Source organism: Mastomys coucha, unplaced genomic scaffold (genome assembly GCF_008632895.1).
Source record: "Mastomys coucha isolate ucsf_1 unplaced genomic scaffold, UCSF_Mcou_1 pScaffold3, whole genome shotgun sequence".
Lineage (NCBI taxonomy): Eukaryota > Metazoa > Chordata > Mammalia > Rodentia > Muridae > Mastomys > Mastomys coucha.
In genome coordinates, this window is record NW_022196909.1 from 28,432,619 (window position 1) to 28,441,879 (window position 9,261).

A 9,261-nucleotide genomic window follows, 5' to 3' on the forward strand; every position below is an offset into this window, starting at 1 on the left:
CACTCTGGCAGCTCTGCAGAATGTTCAAGACTTTAAAATACAATCAAACAATAGCACCAGTGTTATGACGTACATGGAAAAAAATACATTTTAAGTTTTTGTGTAATTTATTTCATCTTTAAGGTATAGCTGACTAGAGAGATATAAAACTAATAATGTTTGCTATCATTTGAAATAGTTGAACTCCTAATTTGATTATTATGGTTAGTTTATCACTGTGCACATATGTTTAAGTGAAGCGTTTTTTGGATTTGGTTATTTCAGTGTAGTTTAGTTTTGTAAGTATGTAAACTGTTTGCATAATTCTAAATCAGATTTACAGACAGACATATTGGAAGAAGCCAAGCTTGGTGTCATTTTTCTCCTCCCTCCTTATTTACAACTCCTTTTGGGTTTTCTTTTTTTGTTTTGTTTTGTTTTACTTTATTTTTGAAATAGAGTCTCTCTATGTAGCCCTGATTATTCTGGAACTCAATGTAGACCAGACTCACCTTACACTCACAGAGATCCCCTGCTTCTGCCAGTGTGTACCACCATCCCTGCCGAGTTCCTGATATTCTCAGTTTAGCCTCCCTAGTTGCCAGGATCACAGTAGTGAACCACTGTAACTCACATGTATGTCGTATGTTTTTGTTTTGTTTTGTTTTGAGACATGGTCTCACTATATACCTCTAAGTAGTCTGGAGCTCCCTGTGTAAACCAGACTTGACTCTGACTCACAGGTCCACCTGCTTCTTCCTTAGCACCAGAATGAAAGGCATGGCCTAGCACTCTGAGCCTTGATTTAAAAAAAAAAAAAAAAATTAGCCGGGCAGTGGTAGCACACGCCTTTAATCCCAGCACTTGGGAGGCAGAGGCAGGCGGATTTCTGAGTTTGAGGTTAGCCTGGTTTACAGAGTGAGTTCCAGGACAGCCAGGACTACACAGAGAAACCCTGTCTCAAAAAACCAAAAAAAAAAAAAAAAAAAAAAAATTACTGTTTTAAGGGTTGTGTTTATAGCTCAGTTGATAATAAAGCACATATCTTATAAGCATAAAGACTTGAATTTGATCACCAACGTCCATCCACTCAAAAAGCTTGGCATAAGGGCTATAGAAAGATGGCTCAGTGGCTAAGTAACACTAGGTGCTATTCTAGAGGTCCTGAGTTCAACTCTCACATGGCCACTCACAACTGTTATAGTCCCATGGGCTCCAGTGCCCTCTTCTGGTGAGTAGGTCTACATACAGACATAGTACCCACATACATAAGATCTTCACACACACACACACACACACACACACACACACAGAGCTTGGCATAAAGTGGGATACAATGACTCAAAACTGTAAGCCCAGCACTTGAGAGTTGAGTTTGAGGACAGCTTAGGCTACATCTAAAGTTCAAGTTTTAGAGCAGACCCTGCCTCAGAACAATAACAAACAACAGACAGCTAGGCTTGCAGTTATGTATGTAACCCCAGCACTGGGAAGGCAGAGTCAAGGCAGGTCTCTGTAGCCCACTGCCAGACAGCCTAGACTCATTGCTGAGCTCCAGACCAGCGAGAGGCGGTATTTCAGAGGAGGTGGCTTCTTCTTGATGATACCCAGGGTTGTCTTGCACATGTGCATGCACACATATACATATACATATACCAAGAACAAATTTTCTCTTTTTAAGATTTTTTTTGATATTTCTTTTATTTACATTTCAAATGTTACCCCTTTCCCAGTCTGGCCTCCCCCACCCCCCCAAAGCCTCCTATCCCATCAAATTTTCTTTTAAGGTATTTGCTTTTGTTGTCTGTCAACCATCATCTCATTCCCATCCATTCTGGGTCTCAAACTCAGAGCCATGTCCATTGTAGACAAGCCTAACAGCCCACACTTAATATTTAACAACATTGCAGTGCTTTTGTTTCTAGGCGGGTGGGGAATGTCAGTTGTGAAACCATATGTGTCTTTAATCTTGATGGTCCTGGAACTGGCTATATGGATCATGCTGGCCTTGAACTAACAGATCCTCCTGCCTCTGCCTCCTAAATGCTACAACCCCTAAAACAGCATTTTTTTTTTTTTTAATTCAAGGCTAAGAGTGGTGGAACATGCCTTTAATTCCAGCGCTAAGGGTTAAAGTCTCGTACTCCCACTCCCAGCTAGTAGACAATTTCTAAAAAGAAAGCACGTTGCGTGGACTGTACCCAGTGATGTTCATTCCAAGGACTAGGAGTGAGCTTCGTTCTCATTGGTTGCTCTTCTGCGTACTCAATCATTTTTGTACTAAAAATGAAGGTTTAGCTTGGAAGGCACGTCTTTCACGTTTTTCTTCTTTGTGTTTTAGACATTTGAAGACAGCGATTTGTTCCACTTAATTGGTGTTATCTGTGGATTAGCAATTTATAATTTTACTATTGTGGACCTCCATTTTCCTTTGGCTTTATATAAGAAACTACTGAAAAGGAAGCCATCCCTGGATGATCTGAAAGAGCTGATGCCAGATGTCGGGAGGTCAGTGGTTAGAACGTGCTGAGGAGGGGCGTGAGGCTGAGAGGAGAGGACTGCACAGCAAGCTTTCCTGCTAGAAATGACCATGCTTCCTTGTTGATTGTGTTAATGGTTTAAGGAAATAAACACGGTTTCAGTAAAGCCCAGTGTGTACTAACTCATAAGCAGAGCTGTCAATAACAACGGACCTTTCACTTTAAAGAAGCACTTTCGTTTTGTGTTTTGTTTTGCAGAAGCATGCAGCAATTGCTGGACTACCCAGAAGACAATATTGAGGAAACATTTTGTCTAAACTTTACGGTAAGATGAGCAGAAGTAGGTCGGCCTCCCCTACTATCATCATCTCAGCCGTGCTTTAGGACTTCTCTCTTCATAGAGGAAATACTTTTCGGTTTGTTTACAGGGACAGACAGGGTTTCTTTGTGTAGCCCCGGCTATCCTGTAAATTGCTCTGTAGACCAGGTTGCCCTTGAACTCAAAGAGATCTGCCTGCCTCTGCCACCAATACACTTTTTAAAAAATGTATATTAAGGCAGAGGCAGGTGGATTTCTGAGTTCGAGGCCAGCCTGGTCTACAGAGTGAGTTCCAGGACAGACAGGGCTATACAGAGAAACTCTGTCTCAGAAAAACCATTAAAAAAAAAAAAAAAGGTATATTAAAATGTATACATGTAAGATGTGTATATGTGTATGGGTATCTCATCTGCATGATTATGTGGGCACAGCATATTTTGGAACTGGAATTACCTAGAAATGGTTGTTAGCTGTCATGTGGGGGCTGAGACTTGAATCCAGGTGCACTGGGAGAGCAGCCAGCCACAATACATGCATTATTTCATTTTATCCTCACCGGATTGTTTTTATCTTTAATTTACATGTCAGTCATTGTTCACCTGCTCTGTGCCTTCAATAATTAGGTACTTTGCTAATTAAGTAAGAAGAGAACTTAAATTAGGAAACTCACTCAGGGATCCATTCTGAGCCTGTGGCTATAGGAATGATTAGAGGTGGGAAGATTATCAACAGACAGCATTACTAATGAACTGAGACGGCCTAGTAGATGGATTTGTCCAGTGTGTCTCTCTTCTCCTCACTGATGTCCATGCTTGCTTAACTTGTCACTTGTGTCCTTCCACCGTGGATCTGGGGATTGAACTCACGCTGTCATGTTGCTCAAGCAAGCCCCTTTATCCACTGATCCATCTCGCCAGACCTCTTAGATTGTTATAAGATTGGAATGTGTCTGGTGTACTTGGAAGGAAATTCAGTGCATGCTTTTAGGTGAAGTGAAATTAGTGCATTATTTTTTTTTTTTTTTTCCTCACCAGAAAAATCTTACTGGGGGCTGCAAGAGAAGAGCCCTTCTCTTACAGAAGACCCAAGTTCAGTGTGTAGCACTCCATTTGGAGAGCTTACATTTGCCATTAACTTAGGATGCCTCTGGCCTCCACAGGCACCTGCACTTTGATACACGTTTGCACATACAGACCTACACAACTCAGTTGATGACTTCGGTGAAGGGAGAGTCAGTTTTCTTTACCGGTATGGTTCCTGGTATGTTTCTACATTCAGGAGCCGTTCTCCAGAGTGGATGATCCCAGCCAGCCACAGCAGTACTTTATGCTTGGGCGTTGTGTGACAAAACTTTTCCTGGAGAGAGATGGATACCACCAAAGCCTAGCTTGGTAAACCAGTGAGACTGGGGTGGCTTATAGGAATATAGATAGTTAATTACTTACAGGAGCAGAAATGACAGTTGCATCACCAAGACCCACCCCAGCAAGGGTGACAGGTCACAGCAGCTGGGAACCTGGAGTGTGCTGCATGGCACTGCGCTGCACACAGCCTGCAGGCAGCTCAGCAGGGTGGAGTCCTTTCCAAGTGACTCTGGTCTAAATGTCCTCCAGGCAGCTGGTCTGCTCTCAGAATCTTCTTTGCCACTTAGCTCCTTACCCTCTGAGAGGGACTCTGAGGTTTGTTTGTTTTTTTGTTTTCGAGACAGGGTTTCTCTGTGTAGTCCTGGCTGTCTTGGAACTCACTCTGTAGACCAGGCTGGCCTCAAACTCAGAAATCCACCTGCCTCTGCCTCCCAAGTGCTGGAATCAAAGGCGAGTGCCACCACTGCCCAGCTGGGAGTTTTTAGTGCTTACTCTGGCAGGGAGGGGAATGAGTTTGGGAGGAAGTTAATTTTTAAAAAATTAACTGACTAGGCTGGAGAGATTGCTCAGTGGTTAAGAGCACCAACTGCTCTTCCAGAGGTCCTTAGTTCAAATCCCAGCAACCACATGGTGTCTCACAACCATCTGTAATGAGATCTGATGCCCTCTTCTGGTGTGTCTGAAGAAAGCTACAGTGTACTCACATTAAATAAATAAATAAATCTTTAAAAAAAAAAAAAAGGCCTGGCAGTCCTTTACTCCCAGCACTTGGGAGGCAGAGGCAGGTGGATTTCTGAGTTCAAGGCCAGCCGCCAGCCTAGTCAACAAAGTGAGAAACCCTCTCTCGAAAAAAACTTGAAGCCCCCCTCCACCCTCCCAAAAAACGAATTTGTGAGTAGGCTCTTGGTAGCATAATTTTGACTCATATTTGTTAGTTTGTATATTTAATGAGAAATGTTACTTTTTTTTTTTTTAACTTCTAGATCACAGTTGAAAACTTCGGTGCAACAGAAGTGAAAGAGCTGGTTCTGAATGGTGCAGACACACCTGTTAACAAACAGAATCGGTAAGTGGATTGCACTGGACTCAGCGGAAAAGATGAGGGTTAGTAGGCATTTTCTAATATTACTAAAGTCACAACTTAAAGAAAACACTATTTGTACTTTGTGTATGGTAGCACACTTCAGGAGGCAAAGGCAGGCGGATGTCTGTGATCTTGCTAGGATATGTAATGATGCCCTGTCTCATAGTCTAAACACAAACAAAAGAAAACTATAACATTTAAACGTTTAATGGGAAAGTAATATGCCTTTGCTCGTGAAATCGCCTTTGAGCTCTAAGTAAAAGAACAAAACGAACATGAGAAATGAGAAGAAACAACAGCAAACATGGTTTGAAAGGAAATGATGGCCACTGATTAGCAAATCAGAGAAAGCAGTAATGAACTGGAATACCCAGAAGACACCAGTTTATTTTGCAGAACAGCAGTTCAGATGCTGAGCTAAACTCAGTCTTGAGTACTCAGTAGTAAGGGAGCCAGGCAGTGGCAGTGCCACGCCCTTTACCCCAGTACTCAGGAAGCAGAGGCTGTTGGATTTGAGTTTGAGGACAGCCTGGTCTATGAGAGAGATGCTGTGTGTTTTGGTTTTTTGGGTTTGTTTGTTTGTTTGTTTTTTAAAAAGCCTGTCTAAGGCACTTGGGATTATTCCTAGGCTATTTCTAATTAAAGATATTTTCAGAGTAAGGCAAGTGGCTATCAAATAATTTCAAAGTATCCCCAAATCATCGAAAAATACTCAGTTCAGCAGCTGGTCTGCTGTAACTACTGGGCAGGAGGGAGGAAGTTAGAGCCCTGGGTCAGCTCCGGCCTACTGAGAGCGAGTACATTTTCAGTCCCTTCCTTTTTAAGGAATCTACACAGTATTTATTCCCAAGAAATAGGTATTAAGCATTCTTCTTTCAAGATCACGTTTTAAGACGTTTTTGTTTGCTTTTGGTTTGGTTTGGTGTTTTGAGACATAGCCTGGAATTCACAGAGCTCCACTTGCCTCTGTCTCCAGAGTGCTGAAGATAAAATATATGTCATCATACCTGGTGGGTTTTGTTGTTTTGTTTTTTATTTTTATGAAGGAATAGGGTTTGGTATGGTTTGGGATTGGTTTCTTTTTTTACCCAGAATGATGGTTATCAAGAAATGAAGGAGCAAAAATATAAGTATTGGATAGTTCCCATAAATGGTGTGTGTGACTTGTGCATCTGTGCCTTGCTTTTATTTCTAGGCAGGAGTTTGTTGATGCCTATGTGGATTATATATTCAATAAATCAGTGGCATCTTTATTTGATGCTTTCCATACGGGCTTTCATAAGGTCTGTGGAGGAAAGGTTCTTCTGCTCTTCCAACCTAATGAATTACAAGCTATGGTTATTGGGAATACAAATTATGATTGGAAAGAACTGGAGAAGGTAAGGAAAAACCAGTCTTTACTTGTCAGAGTGGAAAAGCAAGACTCTGCTTTATTATCAGAAATCGGCCCTTGTGTGTGCTTTTGCCCTTCAGCTCCTTGCTGTGGTTACTCTAGACACTTTCCTGCCTATCCTGCCCTACAGTGCGGTGGCATTGGCGAGGTGACTGGAGACGTGCTGCAGGAATCCTACCCAGACTGAATGACTTTCTACCAATGCTTAATTAAGACTTTTGTTTCCCTGTTTTTCTCCCAAACCCCAGTGTTCCCTGGTGCCTGAAGGCCAGGCCATCCCTGCAGGGAGGGGACTACAAAAGGAGACTTGTTGCTCTTAACATTTTGTTTTAAAAGGGAAAAAAAATGAGTAGAAACATTCTAGTTTGTCTTCCTGAAAATAGTACAAGAAACTTTTTCCCTATCCCATGTTGGTATTTAATAAATGTCTCTCACACTATCTTAGTAAATTCTTACTTACAATGATGGGGTCTGTTCTCCCCTTTCTGGGGAGTCATTGTCTTCAAATTATAAAATGCCAGTGTTGCAGTAGTTCCTACTCTTAAACATAGTAGGTTTCATGGAATACTCCTTAATGCCAATAAAAGGTTGTATTATTTTTAGAATACAGAATACAAAGGAGAGTATTGGGCAGAACATCCCACGATAAAAATTTTTTGGGAAGTGTTTCATGAATTACCACTAGAAAAGAAGCAACAGTTTCTATGTAAGTATATTCTAACCAACTGTATATTCTGAGATAAGAATCTAAAGTGTTAGCATCTGTGTGAGTATAATGTATACAGGTGTCCTGGAAGGCAGGCCAGAAGGGCTGCCATGTGCCAGATCCCCTAGAGCGTGTATAGCTGTGGGCTCTGTCTGTAGAGCACAAGTGAAGTCTGTGCAAGTGCCTGAGACCCTCCTGTGGGAGGACTAGCACGTGCTGGAAATAGCGAGGGAGGCCTGACTTCCCAGGTCAGTGCCCAGGACCCATATGGCAGGAGAGAACTTCAGAAAGTTGTTCTGGCTTACAAAAAAAAATTGAAAGGCTAGCTTAACCAGTTTTCTAAATGGCTCTTCCAAAAAGGATTTCTAAATGCTTTTGTTATTGTTGGTCAATTATTTATTTAAAATAATGAATGCAAAGCTAGACTGTGTTGTCTAAATTGTTTTCCTTGGCAGTATTTTTGACAGGTAGTGATCGAATTCCCATTCTTGGTATGAAGAGTCTGAAACTAGTCATCCAGTCAACAGGAGGTGGTGAGAACTATCTCCCGGTTTCCCATACCTGTTTTAATCTTCTAGATCTCCCAAAATATACAGAGAAAGAAACCCTACGATGTAAGCTGATCCAAGCTATTGATCACAATGAAGGCTTCAGTTTAATATGACCTTGGAGTTCTGACTTTTCTGTTTAGTGCAAAGGCATCAAACCACTCGTGTTTTTCTTGTGAATTCAGCACAGTGAGAGTTACTTCTGTACTTCTTACTTACAAATTGTCCACTACTGTACTGATGAAAGCCAAAAATTAAAAACCGAACATTAATACTAAACTGTACAGAACCATGAATTGTCCCATCCTCAAACATACAAGTATTGTGAATACATTAAAGTTTTACTCACAAGAATTTTAAGAGTTTGCATATTTCAGAAATGACCTGATGTGTGAGTGCATGGAAATGTTGCTCAATGTTTCTTCAATCACTGGGGAAAGAAGACGATGGCCTGCGATAGTCATTTGATTATTTTTCCATTTTGTAAATAAAAGTTTTGTAATAAAATAGTGATATTGATACCAGTAGTTTCTATGGTTGTAATTGAACTGAGTTTTAAGGGTTAAAAATCTGTAAAAGAAGGGTGAAAATAATCTTTTTGCTATAATAAATGTCCATGCATACCTAAATTAAGTGTTACTCAACTTTTAGCTCTACCTTCTTTTCTGAGTCCTGAGATGTGCTGGTTGGTGGGGTTGTGAAAACCCACTGACATGAAAACAATCACAAGCTACAGCTTTAAAACTACTGATGGCTGCAGTATTACAGTTCTTAGTGCTTAGAAAATCTGAGATCTAACAAAAATGCCATAAAAAGCTTAAAATACTATTAACAACTTCCAGTAGTTCTCACTAAACATAGGTGGTGTGTGTTATGTGTACCATATGGATGCCGGAGCCAAAGGCCAGGCATCAGAATCACAGGCTAATGCAGGTGCTGAGAAGGGCCAAAGCCGTACGCACTCTAATCCAGCTCATTGTGCAGCCAACACTATTCTGAATTGTTGAGGTGAGGCTATTTACTAAAACAGACTCCTGTCTAAAAATGTTTAGTTGGGACACACACCTTTTTCCTTCCAAGTGCACTCCTTCCTACAAAAAGGAGATCTTAGAAGGATAAATATTTCCCTTCACAGTTAGTTCCTGTCAATGTATGGAAGTCAATGAGTCAAGTGGATCTGCTGAAAAAGTCTCATGTTTTCTTTCTCACCTACTATGGGCATGCCCACCACACCCAGCAGTGTTCACAAGCCTGTTACTACAGGATGAGGCTCTGGCTATTTGTACCTCATCTCACTTGGCATCCTTTCCAAATTGGGGCAGGAGGGGGAACCACAGACCAATCCATTAAACCATTTCTCCACTTAGCATATTTAGCTTTCTTTGCCA

The 9,261-nt window shown here is 41.2% G+C and overlaps 1 protein-coding gene across 8 annotated transcripts in view; it reads left to right on the top strand.

The window, feature by feature from the left end:
* The window catches only part of Herc4 (HECT and RLD domain containing E3 ubiquitin protein ligase 4), a 71,855-nt gene extending 63,353 nt beyond the window's left edge, over window positions 1-8,502 (top strand). For all 8 annotated transcript variants that reach the window (XM_031348317.1, XM_031348319.1, XM_031348320.1 and 5 more), the window contains 6 exons: window positions 2,321-2,487; window positions 2,718-2,784; window positions 5,126-5,208; window positions 6,422-6,605; window positions 7,223-7,325; window positions 7,781-8,502. In XM_031348317.1, coding sequence (XP_031204177.1) covers window positions 2,321-2,487; window positions 2,718-2,784; window positions 5,126-5,208; window positions 6,422-6,605; window positions 7,223-7,325; window positions 7,781-7,989 — 813 coding nt within the window. In that variant the 3' untranslated portion in view covers window positions 7,990-8,502. The remainder of the gene's footprint in view (window positions 1-2,320; window positions 2,488-2,717; window positions 2,785-5,125; window positions 5,209-6,421; window positions 6,606-7,222; window positions 7,326-7,780) is intronic.
* Window positions 8,503-9,261: the final 759 nt, after the last annotated feature.